This window comes from Loxodonta africana, chromosome 14, assembly GCF_030014295.1.
Source record: "Loxodonta africana isolate mLoxAfr1 chromosome 14, mLoxAfr1.hap2, whole genome shotgun sequence".
NCBI classification, from domain to species: domain Eukaryota; kingdom Metazoa; phylum Chordata; class Mammalia; order Proboscidea; family Elephantidae; genus Loxodonta; species Loxodonta africana.
This window is the reverse complement of record NC_087355.1, coordinates 7,454,763-7,474,285: the sequence shown is the minus strand read 5'-3', so window position 1 is coordinate 7,474,285 and position 19,523 is coordinate 7,454,763. Positions and strand designations below refer to the sequence as shown.

The following is a 19,523-nucleotide window of genomic DNA, read 5'->3' as shown; positions in this document are numbered from 1 at the left end:
TTTTCCTGGCGGAGTCGATTCTGGCCCCTAGTGACCTCGTGTGACAGAGCAGAGCTGCTCCACAGGGTTTTCCTGGCTGTAATCTTTACAGGAGCAGATCGCCAGGTCTTTCTCCCTCAGAGCTGCTGGGTGGGTTTCAGCTGCCAACCTTTTGATTAGCAGCTGAGCGCTTAACCATTTCCACCACCAGGGCTCCTTGACAATATTATGCAGAAGGACTCTCTTTGTATCAATTACTGTTAATTTAATTCATTTAGACCTGACTTCTAGTTACAAATATGAAGGCATTTATTGGAAGAAAATCAGACTTTCCAATTTGTATACTTTCTCATTCTGCACATATGAATTTAAATAAGTAAAAAAGAAGAGTAAAATTCTTCACAATTGTACTTGTCCACAATTAGACACTGCTGCCGTTTAACTACTACCCCCATCCTTCTGCGGACTTTTCATTGACTACTTCAGCGGGTGTTTATCCTGTCCGCCTCAGTGCCCTGGACTCTAGGCTGGGCCACATGCGCTTGGTCAGATGAACTCTGCTGCCCGGGACCTTGTATTTCTCCCACTGTGGAGTACAGACAAGGCAGACGTGTTTGGAACTCATCAGATGGTTTACCAATGTTCTTACAGTCACATGGTTTTTGGCATGCTTCTTCTCCACCCTTGTTATGACCTTTTTTTTGTTTTTGTTAGGGCGAAATGGAATATGTCTTTGAATTGGATGTTTCAGGAAAAGTGGAAGATGTTCTGGAGAACTTGCTTCAGGTAAGCCAGTGGTAGCTCCACCGTTCACTGGGCCCATTAGTCAAAATAGACTTTCTGTCAAATTTTGTATTTATACACCTTACCCAAATAGTAATCTCTCCTAAATATAAAGCAGATTTTACTTGAATAAATTGAAATGGAAACTATATGTTGAGAAGAAGCTATAGACATATTAAAAGCAGTCTCAGCTGTTACTGATAACAGAATGATTGCTGGTATTCATTGATTCTAAAGAACTATCTTCATATCTTCTAAGAAAAAAGTAAATATGTATGTTATTTATGATGTTTTAGCTCCACAGAGCATCCTGCCTTGACAAACTGGGGGATCAGACCGCCATGGTAAGAGTCTCTAAAGATCTGTCTTTGTGAATTACCTTCTATCGCTATTTTATTCATAAATACTTAGATCCATGCTTTTTAAATTGTTCTGTTTTAATAGATAACTGCTATTCTGCAGTCACGTTTGGCTAGGACATCGTTTGACAAAAATAGGTAAGTTTATTTTAATAGTTTTCTTTTTCTGATTTTAAAAGCAGTGGTGGACGTCTGTGTGCCTTGTTTGGTGTTTCCAAAACAGATGTTGTCACTGCCCACCTCACCCAAACCCTGCTTGTCTTAGGGAACTGCACACCCTCAGTGCAGTAGATATTTTAAGGCTTCCTCAGCTCCTCTCCTTGCTGTCATCCCTCAGTCAGAAAGGCCTGTTGCTGCTGTTCCCTCAGATCTCTCTTCTCTGTCCGCTCTGCCCGTTCACACCACCATCACCTCACCCAGAACTCCATGCCAGCCGCTCAGCCTGTCAGCCTGATCCCAGTCCATTGCCTTCACCAGTCATTTTCCCCACTGTATGCAGTGTGATCTTCCTAAAGAACAGATTCAGTCATCTCACTTGAGTTTAAAGCTCTTCAGGACTCCCCATCGCCTTCAAGGTAAAGTCAGACATCTTATCTGGGCACACAGCCTCTGTGTTTAGCCCTGGTTTACTGTGTATGGTCTCTGATTTAGCTCTTGAATTCTGTGCTTTAGCGGATTGCGTTCCATGGGGTTCCCAGTTGCTCTGTGTGGTCTCTTACCTCTGAGCCTTTGTACACGTTCCTTCTGCTTAAAGTAATTCCTTCTTCTTTTGTACCTGTTAAGGCTTATTTAATCTTTTGATCTCAATGTAGAGTTCAGTTCTTCTAGAAAGTCTTTCCTTAACTTCTTAGCTACCATAGACATCTTCCTGTGGCGTTCCATAGGGACCGGTAGACTAAGCTCTTACTGTTCTAACAGTTTTTTTTTTTTTATTGGTTTTCTTTATTTTGGGGGAGGGCCTTCTAAGTATATATTTTCTACAAAAAATTGTTTATATTGTCCCATTCTCTTAATTTCTTCTTGCCTTATATTGAGTAGATCTCCCATTTATATCCCTGTTTTCTCTCTCCTAGAAGAACAACTGTATTTTTACCATTAAGTATAAAGTATGTGCATCCCTGAACAATAGATTGTTTTCTTTTTGCCTAATTTTAAACTTTGGAATGTAGTCATTCTGTACGTATATTCGTGACTTGCTTTTTCCCCTTCATTGCATTCAGCAATATAAATACACCACCATTTGTTGATGGACATCTAAGTTGTTTCCAGTTTCTGCTGCTGTGAACGGTACTTGTAGTGAATATTTTCACACATGTCTCCAGGTGCACAGGTATGAGAATTTCTGTAGGATGTGTACCTTAAGGGAAGAATTCCTGGGGTAGAGGTATCTGCAGTTTCAGCATGACTAAGGAATGCCATATCCTTTTTCTACGTGCGTGCACCACTTCAGACTTCCGTCAGCAGCGTATGAGAGTTCCCACGACTCAGTATTGTCGGGGTTTAATTTTTGCCAGTATGGTCGTCATGTTGTGGTATCTCATTGCGGCTTGATTTATATTTCACTGATAGTTAATGGGGTCTTTTCCTATATTTACTGAAATTCATATTTCTTGTGTGACCTGTACTCTAGCTCCAGTTTCTATGGATTGTTTATTTTTCTTATTGATTCAGCTACTTTATATAGTCTGGACATTAGGCATTAGTCAACAAGTGGGTGAAATTTTTTTCTTCTTCGTGGGCTGTCATTTCAGCTTCTTATGGTATCATTTCGTCACCAACACTATAATTCAAATGCATCAGTTCTTCTTTGCTATTGGTGAAGATTATTGAATATACCTTGGACAAACAAATCCATCTTGGAAGAAGTACAGTCAGAATGCTCCTTAGAAGGGAGGATGGTGAGATTTTATCTTACATACTTTGGACATGTTATCAGGAGGGACCAGTTCCTGGAGAAGGACATCATGCTTCATAAAGTAGAGGGTCAGGGAAAAAGAGGAAGACTCTCAACAAAATGCATAGACGGTGGCTGCAACAGTGGCCTCAAACATAGCAGTGATTGTGAGGGTGGTACAGGACTGGGCGGTGCTGCATTCTGTTGTACATGGGGTTGCTATGAGTTGGAACCAACTTGGCAGTGCCTAACGATGTATTGTTTACAAAACGAACATTCTGAATTTTAAAGCAATCTGATTTATCAGTCTTTTTCTTCTGAATGCTTTTTGTGTTTTAAGAGATGTATAACCCCAGTTCATGGAGCTTCTCAAATCTTACTTGTTTTGCCTTTCACATTTAGGCCTTTTTGGAATTGAATTTCTGTGAATGATGTGAGAAACCAAACCAATACAAACCCATTGCTGTCGAGTCGATTCTGACTCACAGTGACCCTATAGGACAGAGTAGAACTGCCCCATAGAGTTTCCAAGGAGTGCCCGGCGGATTCGAACTGCCAACCTCTTGGGTAGCATCTGTAGCACTTAACCACTATGCTATCAGGGCTTCCGATGTGAGATAAAGGGGCCCATTTTCTTTTTTCCCCCCGAAATTGTCCCCCAAATTTTAAAGCTTATTGTTTTCCCCACTGGTCAGCTGTATCAGGTGTCCACCTATATGGAAAATCAGCATGTTGGCATTCTGTTCTACTCCATTGGGTATTTGTGTATATCTGTACCAGTCCTACAGTATTAATTACTGTAGCTTTATGGTAACTCTTTTTTCAATTATGCTTTTGGTGAAAGTTTACAGCTCAAGTTATTTTCTTATGCAAAAATTTATACACACATCGTTATGTGATTCTTGTTGCGATCCCTGTAATGTGACCGCACATTCCTCTTTTCCACCGTGGATTTCCCGTGTCCATTCAACCAGCTTCTGTCCCTTTCTGCCTTCTCGTCTCACCACCAGACAAGAGCTGCCCGTTTAGTCTTGTGTATCTACCTGAACTAAGAAGCACACTCTTCGTGAATATCATTTTATGTCTTATACTCCAGTCTATTCTTTGTCTGAAGAGTTGGCTTCGGGAATGGTTTTAGTTCTGGGTTAAAAGAGAGTCCAGGGGCCATGTCTTCTAGGGTTCCTCCAGTCTTAGACCATTAAGTCTGGTCTTTTTACCAGAATTTGTGTTCTGCACCCCACTTTTCTCCTGCTCCATCAGGCACTGTTTGTTGTGTTCCCTGTCAGGGCAGTCATTGGTGGTAGCTGGGCACCATCTAATTCTTCTGGTCTCAGGCTGATAGAGTCTCTGGTTTATGTGGCCCTTTTGTCTCCTTGGCTAATGTTTTCTTTGTGCCTTTGGTGTTCTTCATTCTTCTTTACTTCAGGTGGGTTAGGACCAATTGATACATCTTAGAGGGCCACTTGCTAGTTTTTAAGACCGCAGACACCAATCACCAAAGTGGGATGCAGAATACTTTCCTAACAAACTTTGTTATGCCAATTGATGTCCCCTGAAACCATGGTCCCCAGAAACCTACCCCTGCTACTCTGTCCCTCGAAGTGTCTGGTTGTATTCAGGAAACTTCTTAGCTTTTGGTTTAGTCCAGTTGTGCCGACTTTCCCTGTATTGTGTGTTGTCCTTCTCTTCACCTAAGATAATTCTTGTCTACTATCTAGTTAGTGACTTCCTTTCTCCCTCCTTCCCCGCCCTTGTAACCATCAAAGAATGTTTTCTTCAGTGTTTAAACCTTTTCTTGAGTTCTTCTAATAGTGGTCTCATACAGTTTTGTTCTTTTGTGACTCACCTTCCAGATTCATCCATGATACGTTTCGCGGATTCATCGTTGTTCTTTATAGTAGCGTATTCCATTGTGTGAATATGCCATAATTTGTTTATCCATTTGTATGTTAATGGGCACCCAGGTTGTTTCCATCTTTTTGCTATTGGAAACAGTGCTGCAGGTGAATATAGGTGTGCATATATCTATTTGTGTGAGGTTTCTTATTTCCCTAGGGTATATTCCAAGGAGTGGGATTACTGGATCACATGGTACTTCTATTTCTAGCTTTTTAAGGATGCTCCAGTTTGATTTCTAAAGTGGTTGTACCATTTTACATTCCCACCAGCAGTGTGTAAGTGTTCAGTCTCTCCACAACCTCTCCAACATTTATTATTTTGTTTTTTGAATTAATGCTAGGCTTCTGGGGTTGAGATGGTCTCTCATTGTAGTTTTGATTTGCATTTCTCTAGTGACTAATGATCGTGAGCATTTCCTCATGTATCTGTTAGCCACCTGAATGCCTTCTTTGGTGAAGTGCCTGTTCGTATCCATTGCCCATTTTTAATTGGGTTATTATCTTTTTGTTGCTGAAGTTTTGCATTATCTTGTAGATTTTAGAGATTAGACCCTGATCAGACATGGCCTAGGCAAAATTTTTTCCCAGTCTGTAGTTTGTCTTTTTCACTCTTTTGGTGAAATCTTTGGATGAACATAAATGTTTGATTTTTAGGAGCTCCCAGTTATCTAGTTTCTCTTCTGGTGTTTGTACATTGTTAGTTATGTTTTATATTCTGTTTATGCTAGATATTAGGGCTCCTAGCATTGTCCCTAGTTTTTCTTCCATGATCTTTATTGTTTTAGATTTTATATTTAGGTCTTTGATGCATTTGAGTTAGTTTTTGTGCATCGTGTGAGGTATGAGTCTTGTTTCATTTTTTTGCAGATGAATATCCAGTTATGCCAGCACCATTTGTTAAAGAGACTGTCTTTTCCCCATTCAGTGGACTTTGGGCCTTTGTCAAATATCAGCTGCTCATAGGTAGATGGATTTATATCTGGGTTCTCAGTTCTTTTCCGTTCGTCTTTGTGTCTGTTGTTGCACCAGTACCAGGCAGTTTTGACTACCGTGGCTGTATAATAGGTTCTAAAATCAGGTGATGTGAGGCTTCCCACTTTGTTGTTGTTCTTTAGCAATGCTTTCCTTATCTGGGGACTCTTCCCTATCCATATGAAGTTGGTGGTTAGTTTTTCCATCTCGTTAAAAAATGTTGTTGGAATTTGGGTCAGGATTGCATTGTATGTATAAATTGCTTTGGGTAGAATAAACATTTTCACAGTGTTGAGTCTTCCTGTCTGTGAGCAAGGTTTATTTTTCCATTTATGTAGGTCTCTCGGTTTCTTGCAGTAGTGTCTTGTAGTTTCCTTTGTATAGATCTTTTACGTCTCTGGTTAGATTTATTCGTAAGTATTTATTTTCTTGGAGGCTATTGTAAATGGTATTGATTTGGTGATTTCCTCTTTGAAGTTGGTGTAGCGGAATCCAACTGATTTTTGTATGTTTATCTTATATTCTGACACTTTGCTGAACTCTTCTATTAGTTCCCAGTATTTTTCTTGTGGATTCTTTAGGGTTTGCTGTGTATAAGATCATATCATCTGCAAATAGGGATACTTTTACTTCCCTACCAATCCAGATGCCCTTCATTTCTTTTTCTAGCCTAATTGCTCTGGCTGTTGGCTTTGTATAAATGTCCTTTATTGTGTTGAGGAATTTCCCTTCTTCTTCTATTTTGCTGAGAATTTTTATTGGGAATAGGTGTTGGACTTTGTCAAATGCCTTTTCTGCATCAATTGATAAAATCATGTGGTTCTTGTCTTTTGTTTTATTTATGTGATGGTTTACATTGATTGTTTTTCTAATGTTGAACCATCCCTGCATACCTGGTATGAATCACACTTGGTCATGGTGAATTATTTTTTTGGTATGTTGTTGAATTTTGTTGAGGATTTTGGCATGTATGTTCATGAGGGATATTGATCTGTGATTTTCTTTTTTTGTAGTGTCTTTACCTGGTTTTGGCATCAGGGTTATGGTGGCTTCCTGTTTTATATTTGTTCCAAGTACGTCATAGTTTTGATGGCATTTTAAATGCTATCCTATTAAAATTTCATTTTTTGTGTATTGTTGGTTTATAGAAATGCAATAGCTTTTCGTGTGTTAATTTTGTTTTCAACAGCCCTGCTTAAACTCTGTGGTCAATTCCATTAACTTTATATGTCCATTCTTTATATAATGTACATAATCTTATTGATTGGTAATTGCCATTTCTATTCACTAGAATTTTTTATTTCAGATTTTTGCATTTGAGCATTTGTAATCATTCATCTTTAGGAAAAAGTAGAAAATATTGGTTGAATAGATTCATTCATTTATTAATTAGTATGTGCTAGGTTTTTGCTAGAAGCTTATGTTTCTAAATGAGATAATAATTTTCTGTTTTTTGCTACCTTTGTGAGTGACTGTGTGGGAAGCAGAATAACCTTAACCCTTGCCCTGCATTTTAAGGTGTTAAAGAATTTACTAGGAAAGCCACCTGACCAGTTATGTTTTCTGTGTTTGTGTTTGTTTTTTTTCACTACATAGCATTACTTTTCTTTCGATTTTTATATTGGCAGTTATATATATAAGTGGATTGCTGGGAGAAGAATAGCTTCCATTTTAGAAAGGAAATGGAATAATAATAGGAAGAATGACCTTCTTTTGACCTACTTTGAATGCATCATTTTTCTAAATAGTGCTTTAGTTCTGGGCTTAAGCATTGCATGAATTTAAAGAATTTTAAAGTTTTAATTTAGTCAGTCTCCAAAATGTGAGGCTCAAGAAACTGCGGGGTGGGGGGCGGGGAGGTTTTTGCAGTATAAAATGAGATATACCTGTGTTACATACTTCCTCCAAAAGAAAGAAGGTAAATTTTGCTAAGGTGAGGCTTCATCATGTTTTTGGGGAAATGCTTTTTTACTGAAAGAATATAATGATAACTATGTTGATTTTTCCCCACCTTTTATTGTGCAAGTTTTCAAATCTATACAAGTTGAAAGAATAATATAATGAGCACATATACACTGTGATTCATCAAGTGTTAATTTAAATTTTTCTCCAAATTTGCTTTAATTCTTGCATGCTCATGTTTTTGCTCACAGGCGCTCTCTCTCTCTGTTTGTATGTATGTGTGTGTATGTTTTATGTATGTGTGTATGAATTTTTGTATACATAATGCATTTTTGTGTGCATTTCATTTACTATCCCTTTCAGTTGCAACTCTTTTTTTAGATCCTCGTTTTGTTCTTGCGTTGTTTTCCTTATTTGTTTTAGTTCTTTTTCTATGTTTTCCCTTAGTTGTTTAATTATGTTTAATGTTGTTGTATTATGTTCCATTTTTTTCATTATTTCATCATCACTAGGTGCCTTTTCACTCACTTTGTCATGTTGATTTGGCTCGGCTATTGTTTCTCCATTTTTTGTGTGCCTCCTGATTTTTTTGTTGGGGCATTAGAATTTTCAAGAGTGTTAACTTTCTCAGTTTTCCCAAGTATTTGGTGTTTTTTGCCCACGCTACTTTCTACAAGAAACTCTTAGGCGGGCAGAGCCTTTGGATTTTGCTTACCATTTCCTCTCTCACTCTGTGATAGTTCTTTCTCCCTCCCTGGTTTAATTAGGATTTGAAAGTTCCAGATCTCAATTTCAAATTTCAAACAGACCAGAGAACATGCTGTGGTCAGTCTGTCTACCAGCCAGCGCTGCCACCCAGGTGAGATATCGTGTAGTAATCAATCTGTCCACAGGGGAGCACAGTCCTCTTTCTCTGGTTATTACTCTCTTCCCTACTCTGTTTCAGCAACCAAGTTTTTAGTCAGAAAACTCAGACTGAGCAAGCCACCAGTGGGGCTAGCTGTTGCCCTCTGGCTTTGCCTGAGGCTTCCTTCCCTGCTCTGTGGGGGCCGCTTGTATCTGAGCTGACATTCAGGCGATGCACAGGCAGACTTTTCCTCTGTTTCAGGAGGAGGAGGGGCTGGGACTCCCCAGAAGGACCTCTGAGAGATCTTTTTTTTTGTTTGTTTGTTTCAGAGCCCCAGTGGCCCTGTGGTAGTTGGGGGAGAAGTGTCCACTTAGCTGACCCATCTCCTCACTCTACTGTAGGGAACATTCTGTGACAGTTTGTATCAGTTCAGTAGCTGACATCTACCAGTTGGGGGAAGGTAGTCATACTCTGAACGAACTCCCAGGAAGGCCTGCCTGGGTCCTATCAGAGCCTGCCCTGGCGTATGTTGACTGTGGGTGTAGCCTCCATACAAGCACACAGCAGCCTCAGTGAGCAGTCCTCAGCACCAACTGTAAGAAGGAGTAGACAGACCCAACCTGATGCCCAGGGAGGTGCGTCCTGTTGGTTTCAGAGGCCTGAGGTATGGGGTGCACAGGGAGACAGGTGTAGTGCTGACTATGGGAGCAGGCTCCACTGTGCAGGCCTTCTGTAGCAGTTTGCCGCAGCCTGGCAACCAACAATTACCAGGTGGGAGGGAGATGTGATGCCCTGGTCACATCCCATGGAGGTTTCCTTTGTTGCTGTCACAGTCCCCTTGGTAGATTGTTGGCTCTGAGTGTCACCTCCACTCCAGACTTCTGTTTCCTAACCCATGACAGCCTCAGTTGGCAGTCATCAGCACCATCCAGGAGTGGAGGCATACTAACCCTAGTTGACTTCCAGGGAGGCTTGTCCTGTTGGTTTCAGAGGCCAAAGCTATTAGGTACGTAGGGAGGCAGGTAGAGTGCTGACTTTCCCGGGAAAGTCTGCCTTGTTGCTATCACAGCCCCCCCACTGTGGTATGTTGGCTACCGGTGTAGCCTCCACTAACGATGCCTGCTTCCTAGCACACAGTAGCTTCAATCTGCAGTCATCAGCCCTGACCGAAAGATAAAGCAAACAGACCTGAATTGACTCCCCAAAAAGTCTGTCCTGTTGGTTTCAGAGGCCTGAGCTATGGGGTGTGAAGGGAGGCAGGTAGAGTATTGACTATGAGAGCAGACTTCACAGCACGGTCCTTCTGTAGGAATTTAAAGTAGTCTTGCAACTGACAGTGTCTTGAGTGGGAGAGGTGCTGGCACCGGACCACTGGGGAGGTCTGCCTTTTTGATTTTAGAGCAGAAGCTTGGGGTCCTGTCTCTTTGTACAGGCAGGGGCTGTGGTGGTTAGGGAAAATAACTTTTTCTGGGGCTACTATCCCAGTTCACAGCAGCTGGAGGCTCATGTGACTGGGGGAAGCGGAGGGACAGAGACAGTGGGAAAAGCAGTTTTCCTACTATATGCGATTCACTGATTCTTGCCTGTCTGCAATTCTCTGTTGCTTTCTTCTGCTCCTCTATTCAGAGCCTCTCAAAGCTGAGTACCATTTCTTTATTGTATTTCTTGTGGGGGAGGGTTGAAACAGTGGTCTTTTTACGCCTCTGTCTTCCCAGAATCCTGTCTTAACTAGTATGTAGAAACACAGTTCATTTTCGTATATTGACCTTGCCTTGTATCCTGTCTAAATTCTAGTGGTTTTTTCCCCCAGATTCCATAGAGTATTCTCTGTGCCTAATTATGTAAACTGTGAATAATGACAGTTTCACTTTTTTGTTTGTAAACTTTATGGCTTTTATGTCAACTTCTTGCTTCATTGTACTGTTTAATTAGTAGATGTGTTGGGATTGGACATCATTGATTTGTTCTTGATCTTATGAGAAAACAGTTTAATGTTTCATCATTAAAGTATGATGCTAGCTATAGGTTTATTGTAGATGCCCTTTGTCAGAATGAGGAAGTTCCTTTCTGTTCCTACTTTGCTGAGAGTATTTTCAATAATGGGTGTAGAATTTTGTCATATACTTTTTTTTGCATCTATTAAGATGATTATGTTTCCTTCTTAATTAGCATTACAATTACTCTGACTTTTTTTCAATATTAATCCAACCTTATGAAATAGTTTTATGAAATAAGTCCACCTTAATCATGATGTATTATCCTTTTTATGTACACCCACACCTCACTTATCATCATGGTTAGGTTCCAAAGACCAGATCATTATGCAGAAATTGGTATTATGCAAAAATGGAAGATGAGTACATCATTACATGACCACCAAACTGCTGAGAATCATGGCCCAGACAAGTTGACATATAACCTTAATCATCATAGCCAGCATTACTCTGCCTTGCACCCCAGCCAAGTAAATAAATTTTCAAGTGCCATCCAAGAGGTATATCCTGATGACAACCACTGCAATTTTAAAAAGGCTGTCTGGAGCCCTTGTCCCCTCCTCTGGTGCATTCCCAAGGACCCCACCTTCTTTTTATTCCCTCACCCACTGCCTTCTGCCTAATTGCCCCCTCCGCACCAATTTCACAGTGGTCCTTCTGGCCCAGGGTGGGTGGGCACACACACTGGCACTGACCCCTTAGCTGGCGATTCTGCCACGGAGACTCTGAGTGAGAGGTTTGTACTTGGGTGGGACTGTAAACACTCCCATTAGTACCCTGAGCCCTGTCCCCGTGGGCACCCACTTGACAGACCTTGGTCCCACCACCCCTCACTACACTTCCAAAGGCCTCCACCTGACAGGAGCCCCTGCCATGGGCACTCACTTTTCCAAAGTTCACTCCAAGAAAGGACTCTCCCTTCAGCTCTACAGAATCAGCTGACACCAGGCAGTGTCCAGCCCTCCCACGGAATGCCCTCTTCCCTCTGAGCCACCTGTGACCCCCCACTCCTTCAGACCCTTGACCAGGACTCAGGCCAAGGCAGCAGCCACAGAAATAGCCATGACTGCTGGCTGCGAAGATAGAGCTTGAATCTCCCAGGCCAGCCGCTCTCAGGAGGAGGCTCCAGGCACTGTGGCTAATGGCAAATGAGAGCTATCCGTTACGAGGCAAAATTCCATCTCCCAGCAGCTGGGAAGCAGGGAATTGGCAAACTTGAGCTGTCAGAGACAGACAGCAATTTTAGCTGGTGACTGCTTGGTGCCTTGGCCAATGGGAAACCTGAGTATAGGATGGCAAATTAGAGGGAACGAGGGAAAGGTGAGTCAGGGAGGCCATGAAAAGTAAGTTTTTTATATCCATAGTTACCAGAGGGGTACACAGCAGGACATGCAGGGCCACAAGGGAGCCCCTCAGTTTCATTTCTGCCAGACATTTGTCATTAATGTGCAAAATAGTCAGATGGTAAATCTTTTACTGTTGTCATAAATGGGAAATGTCAAATAATGAGACAGTCAATAAGTGAGGAGTGGGTATATTGCTGGATTTTTTAGAATTTTGTTAAGAATTTTTGCATCTGTGGTCATGAGGAATATTGCTTTATAATTCTTTTGTAATGTTTTTGTCAGTTTTTGGTATGGTTATGCTGATCTCATAAGTTTAGAGGTGTTTCCTTATTCTCTGTTTCTGAAAGAGTTGGTATTTTTTCCTTAATTTTTAAATAGAGTTTATTGGTGAAGCCATATGGGCCTGCAGTGGTCTTTGAGGTTCAATTCATTTACTAGACATCATGCTATTTAGGTTGTCTGTTTCTTCTTGTGTCAGTTTTGATAAGTTGTGTTTTTCAAGAAATTTGTTCATCTGTCACATTTATTTGTATGAAGTTGCTCATGTCTGTTTTGTTTTTCTAAAAAAATGTTTATTGAGGTAAAATTCATGTAACATAAAATTAATCATTTTAACCTGTATGATCTAATGGTATTTAGTACATTTACAATGTTGTGCACCCATGCCCTCTATCTAGTTCCAAAACATATTCATCATCCCCAAAGAACACACCATTAAGCATTCACTCTTCATGTCCCCTCCCCTCTCTCCCTGGAAACCACTAATCTGCTTTCTGTCTTTATGAATTCATCTATTCTAAATACTTCATATAATAGAGTCATATGTGACCTTTTTGTCTGGCTTATTTAGCATAATGTGTTTGAAGTTTAGACACATTGTAGTGTGTAGCAGTACTTTATTTCTTTTTTATAGTTGAATAATATTCCATTGGGTGTATATACCACATTTTGTTTCTTCATTCATCTGCCGACACTCGGGGTGTTTCCACCTTTTGCATATTGTGCATAGTGCTGCCATGAACATTCATGTACATGTATTTGTTTGAATACCTGTTTTTTAATTTTTTTTGGTATATACCTAGGAGTAGAATTGCTGGGTCATATGTTAATTCTATGTTTTACTTTTTGAAGAATCACTGAACCGTTTCCTCAGTGGCTGCACCATTTTACATGCCCACCAGCAGTGTGAGAGTTCCAGTTCCTTCACATTTTTGTCAATACTTGTTATTTCCTGTTTTTTGTTTGTGTTTTGTAACTACTCTAGTGGATGTGAAATGATACCCTATTGTGGCTTTGGTTTGCAATTCCCTAATGAATAATGATGTTGAGCTTCCTTTTATGTGCTTGTTGGCCATTGTTAATGTCCTTTTAATGTCTGTAGGATCTCTTTCATTCCTTATATTGATGTACCTTATTTTCTTTTTTATAAGCATTGTTGGTGTTCACCAACCTTTACAAATAACCAACTTGGTGGGTTTTTCCCATTTTCTGTGGAATTTATTTCCACTTTTATAATTTATTCCTTCTGCTTACTTTGGGTTTAATTTGTTCTTTTTCTAGCCTTAAGAAGAGAGCTTACATCACTGACTTTTTTTTTTTTTATGACATAATAAAATAAAATTTTAATTCTGGCTCATATTACAGTCCCATGAGATATTTTGTAGGTAGCCTTTTGCCTGGTGATGTAGGCTTCTAAATTTGAGTCTTCAGCTTGATCATCTGCTCCATCAGGGGTTCTCTGTTGTGTTCCCTGTCAGGGCAGTCGTCAGCTGTAGCCGGGCACGATCTAGTTCTTCTGGTCTCAGGCTGGTGTTGTCTTTGATTTATGTGGCCCTTTCTGTCTCTTGGACTCATAATTACCTTGTGTCTTTGGTGTTCTTCATTCTCCTTTGCTCCAGGTGGGTTGAGACCAATTTATGCGTCTTAGATGGCTGCTTGCTAGCGGATAACCTTTTTTTTTTAACTCCAGAGCTGATACAGACAGACTGCATTCCCCTGGAACTGGAGCCCTGAATTCAGACTTCTAGCCTCCTAGACTACTGCTTCTGTAACGCAGATTCCTCGAGTGGCTAGTTTTTGTTGTTGTTGGGTGCCATCAAGTTGATTCCGACCCACTCCACAACAGAATGAAATACTGCTCAGTCCTGTGCCATCCTCACAGTTGTTATGCCTGAGCCCATTGTTAAAGCCACTGTGTCAATCCATCTCCTTGAGGGTCTTCCTCTTTTTCGCTGACCCACTCCTTTACCAAGCATGGTGTCCTTCTCTGGTAACTGGTCCCTCCTGATGACGTGTCCAAAGTATGTGAGATGAAGTCTTGCCATCCTCGCTTCCAGGGAGCACTCTGGCTGTATTTCTTCCGAGACAGATTTGTTCATTCTTTTGGCAGTCCATGGCATATTCAGTATTCTTCGTCAACATCGCAGTTCAAAGGCATCACTTTTTCTTCAGTCTTCCTTATTAATCATCCAGCTTTCACATGCATATGAGGTGATTGGAAATATCATGGCTCTGGTCAGGTGCACTGTAGTCCTAAAGGTGTCACTTTTGCTTTTTAACACTTTAAAGAAATCTCTTGCAGCAGATTTACCCAATGCGATACATCTTTTGATTTCCTGACTATTGCTTCCACGGGTGTTGATTATGGCTCCAAGTAAAATGAAGTCCTTGACAACGTTGATCTTTTCTCTCTTTATCATGATGTTGCCTATTGGTCCAGTTGTGAGGATTTTTGTTTTCTTTATATTGAGGTATAATCCATACCGAAGGCCATGGTCTTTGATTTTCATCAGCAAGTGCTTCAAGTTGTCTTTCAGCAAGCAAGGTTGTGTCATCTGTATATTGCAGGTTGTTAATGAGTCTTCCACCAATCCTGATGCCACATTCCTCTTCATATAATCCAGCTTCTCAGATTATTGCTTAGGATATAGAACAGAAATTTGTTTTTCACCCTCCAAATCAGGGCCTGGGCTGTGTTGATTCCTTTCTGGTAGGTAGTTCCAAGTGTTCCTTGTTCTTTGCCTTGTAGATGATCCTCTCATAGCCTCTATCTTCTATTTCCCCATCCCCCCTCACCCCGTGTGTGTATGTGTGTGTGTAATCTGCCTTTTTTTTTTTTTTAATTTTTATTGAGCTTTTTCAAGTGAACATTTATAAATCAAGTCAGTCTGTCACATATAAGTTTATATACACCTTACTCCATACTTCCACTTGCTCTCCCCCTAATGAGTCAGCCCTCCCAGTCTTTCCTTTCGTGACAATTTTGCCAGCTTCCAACCCTCTCTATCCTCCCATCCCCCCTCCAGACAGGAGATGCCAACACAGTCTCAAGTGTCCACCTGATACAAAGAGCTCACTCTTCATCAGCATCTCTCTCCTACCCACTGTCCAGTCCCTTCCATGTCTGATGAGTTGTCTTTGGGAATGGTTCCTGTCCTGTGCCAACAGAAGGTTTGGGGACCATGACTGCCGGGATTCCTCTAGTCTCAGTCAGACCATTAAGTATGGTCTTTTTATGAGAATTTGGGGTCTGCATCCCACTCATCTCCTGCTCCTTCAGGGGTTCTCTGTTGTACATCACTGACTTTTGACCTTTTTGTAATATAAACATTGAACTGACAAATTTGCTTATAAGCAAATGAAGTGTTCCACAAACTTTGTATCCCACAAACTTTGTTACGTTATCATTATCATTTATTTTAAAATATTTTGTAACTTCTCCAGTGGTTTATTCTTTGGCCCATAGGTTATGTGGGAGTATGTCACTTAAGTTCCACATCTTACCTGGAAGTGGGCATCTGCCCCTGTATGCTTTATCCTGTTACTATCTGTAGGAGAGGTTTGTTTTTAACCCAGTGATTTAACTAAGTAATTGGCTTAAAATGTTGATGATTCGGTTATTTCCACTGTAAATTTTTGTAATTACTAAAGCAGAAATAGAATGGACTTAGATTGATTTCTAATTTTTCTTGTATTGAAAAATATATCCTCAGATTCCAAAGTGTTTCTGAAAAGCTGCACATGGAATGTAAAGCAGAGATGGTGACGCCCCTGGTGACCAACCCTGGGCACGTGTGCATCACAGACACAAACCTGTATTTCCAGCCTCTCAATGGGCACCCGGTAAGGACTGCCCACGGGGTCCTGCTGAAGAGCTGCTTCAGCACTGGACTGCTCACTTTTGTTGCTGCTGTTGTTTTAATGTTTTATTGTGTTTTTGGTGCAGGTTTATGTAGAAAATTAGGTTCTCATTTAACAATTTGTATACATACTGTTCAGTGATATTGGTTACATTCTTCACAACATGTCAGCATTCTCATTATTTCCATTTTGGTTGTTCTCTTTCCATTAATCTAGCTTCTCTGTCCCCTCTAGCCATCTCATCCTTGGTCTAGGGTAAATGTTAGCCATTTGATTTCATCTAGACGATTATTTTGAGAAGCACAGTACTCATGGGTGATATTATTTATTTTATGGGCCATCCTGTCACTTGGCTGAAAGGTGACCTCTGGGAGTGGTTTGAGTTCCAAGTTTAAAGAGTATCTCAGAGCAGTAGTCTCAGGAGCTCATCTAGTCTGTACGGGTCCAGTAAGGCTGGCCTTTTTTAAGAAATTTGAGTTTTGTTCTACATTTTTTGGAGTGCTCACTTTTATCCTCTTTCCCCTGAGCTTGACTTCACATTCACAGAGTCCTCAAAATCACCTGCCCCAGTGGCTGTCTTACAGGCCCCTGTGTCATCCTGTGCACGCCCACCTGGGTTTGAGCACCTCTGACCCATTTCCTGTCATTGTAAGGCACTTGTTCTCGGTGTTATAAAAAAAAGCCCTGCCATCTTGATTCTAGGAAAGTTAATAGAGGTTTTTACCTTTGTACTGAGAAGTACTTCTAGAAGAGACCAGTGAAATGTACTAAGATGAAGAAGGAGATGGAGGGGGCGTGTGTGTGTATGTGTATGTGTTTGTATATACATGTATGTTAGTATTTCTCCATTCTCCTTCATTGCAGACAAAATCAGCAGATCTGAACCTTTCCCAAGGAAGCACTGTGTAGTACAGAGGGGCATGCAGAGATGCTAGAATCTGGCCTAGCAATAGAGCTCCTACTGTGATTGTGGAAGCAGTCTTCTCTTTCACAGTGTGGCATAAACAGTTAAGCCTTGGCTACTGACGTTGGCGTTTTGAACCCACCCAGAGACAGCTCTGAAGAAAGGCCTGGTGATCTGCTTCTGAAAGTTTACAGTCTTGAAAACCCTGTGGAGTACAGTTTTACTCTGACATAGGGGGTCACCATGAATCAGAGTCTACTCAACAGCAGCTGTTTTCTGTTTGTTCATTTTTTGTTTCAGACTTATTAGTCCAGAAAGTAAGATTAACTCAGGTTTCTACCCTAAAACTTGTAAAGGTTTGTAGCTTGTCTAGCTCTGGCTACTATTTAGAGTGGCTCATGAGAAGAACAGAACCCCTAAGCATTCTGATAGTATAGGGGAAGCTAAAAGAACCCAGAGGGTAGCCGTAGGAAGTGACACCCCAGAATTTCTCTAGGCTGGTCATTGTATGTTGCTAAAGGATCTCACACTTTCTCAGTGAGAAACAACACTATTATGATTGTATCTACTAGGTGGTGGGGCAGACTCTCCAAATCCTCCAGTGTACATCACACATCTTGCTGGCTGGGTGTTCTCCAGTGATGTGATGAGTTGGCTTGGCCACTACTATTATATAGCTTGGGTCAAAAAACTTGTGGGAAATGCCCGAGTATGCACCATGCTTCAGGGTCCATAGTGTGAGCATTTATCCCATTTCCAGATCTCTGGGCCAGGATCCTTGTCCAGCAGTCCTCGAGATCAGACTTGGGGTCTTTAGGGTACTTTCAATGGCCAGACAACCTGGCCTCTGCTGGCACTTCCTGACTTCCACTCAGGAGGGCAAAGGCGGAAGTGTTGCTTTTGGCCAGTCTCAGTGCCTTTCTAAACCCCATTCCTCTTAGTAGTGAGTGTTTTAAGACTGTAGAGAAGCAAGAAATTTTTCCTCCTCATAAATGAAGAAAAAGTTTAGAGACTCTGCTTGATGTTACTTATAGTTATTTATGAACCTTAATACACTGTAATTTCTAAGGACATAAGACAGGATTAAAAAAAAAATTTGTACTGGTATTAAGCAAATCATTAGTTTATTAAAGATAGGAAAAATCCTGAGAGGTTATCTCTACCAAGCATTTAATCTTCCTTTTCACCCAATGGCCTTGCAGTGACCTGAAAGACAGGTGATTGTGTGGTCATTTTTTTGGAAGGTTGGTGGATTTGTGAAGATCATAAATCCCCTGAAGCATGGAGGACCAGAATGTGAAGCCAGGCGTGCCTTGTCCCTGGCTCTCCCTTCCTGAGTGTTTACTTGTAACACGTCGGGAAGGCAGGAGTTGGTCATTTTTTTCATTTCTGATACTAAAGAACAGCTGCTAATTGTGTCAGCATGTTGATGCTAGAGATTGTCTTTCTGTTTTTGAAGAAACCTGTGGTCCAGATAACACTCCAGGATATCCGCCGCATTTATAAAAGGAGGCACGGCCTCATGCCTTTGGTGAGTCCAATTGGAATGTTAGTTCTTCTAGCTGGATAACTGTCATAACCTCAGCCACAGGTTATTGGATGGAAGCACCCAGGGCACATCTGAAAAGTACGCACATGCTATGCCATAAGCAAATGGACTCTGATTCTTGCTGTTCTTCTTTTTGTATGAGGTAGACATTTATGAAGCGCTAACTCTGTCCTGTAAGTGAGTACTATGAAAATGTTTTGGCTCCAGGAGCAAGAGGGCTAGAGTGCCCTTGAGTTTCTCATCCTCTATTCACAGAGTTCAGGGACTGGTGCTCGAATAAAACACGTAGAACCAATCTAGTACTACTTGCCGCCACCCCATTCACAGCAGCCAGGTCTCAAAGTAAAATTTGGAAGATAATTACAGTGGATTGTAGTAAATTCACAGTTAATTTAGGTAATTCAACCTTTGGGCTTGGTGAGGGAGAAAAATGGATTAAAAAACCATTTAAATCATATGGGCAGCTCTTCCACCAGTCCCCTAAATAAGCAGATGACCATATTTGTGTTGGTCCTGCATGGTTACTTGAGAAATCAAACTCCACATAAGGTAGGATTCCATAGTGTTTTAATTTGGCATCAATATAAATTAATTTTTCTCCCTTGAAGATCAGCCAGGAACTTGGTGTTATTCACAAAAGCTTTGTGGAATTTTAAGCATCTTGTTTTTATGTTTTAAATTTGTGCACTGTAACTGTTTTGCCACCAGTTTTACTTAAAAGGTGACTTTTCATTTCCAGTGCTAATAGAGGGTCAAGGAAATAGAAAACTATTAAAAATCTTTTTTTTGATACTGAGACATGCTCAGAAAAAGAGAGGAAATTAACACTGATTAAATGCTGTCTATGTACCAGGCAGTTTATTTATCATCACAGGTTCTAAGAGATAGATAACATCGTATTTTACAGATAAAGAAGTTGAGACTCAAAGAGTTAACCTTCCCAAGTAAATAGTGAA

The 19,523-nt window shown here is 40.8% G+C and overlaps 1 protein-coding gene across 10 annotated transcripts in view; it reads left to right on the top strand.

The window, feature by feature from the left end:
• NSMAF (neutral sphingomyelinase activation associated factor) overlaps positions 1 to 19,523 on the top strand; it is a 72,440-nt gene that overhangs the window by 28,789 nt on the left and 24,128 nt on the right. For 9 of the 10 annotated variants that reach the window (XM_064267715.1, XM_064267711.1, XM_064267712.1 and 6 more), the window contains 5 exons: positions 694 to 765; positions 1,059 to 1,106; positions 1,207 to 1,259; positions 15,967 to 16,096; positions 18,478 to 18,549. In XM_064267715.1, coding sequence (XP_064123785.1) covers positions 694 to 765; positions 1,059 to 1,106; positions 1,207 to 1,259; positions 15,967 to 16,096; positions 18,478 to 18,549 — 375 coding nt within the window. The remainder of the gene's footprint in view (positions 1 to 693; positions 766 to 1,058; positions 1,107 to 1,206; positions 1,260 to 15,966; positions 16,097 to 18,477; positions 18,550 to 19,523) is intronic. The other variant, XM_064267716.1, reaches the window with a different exon arrangement.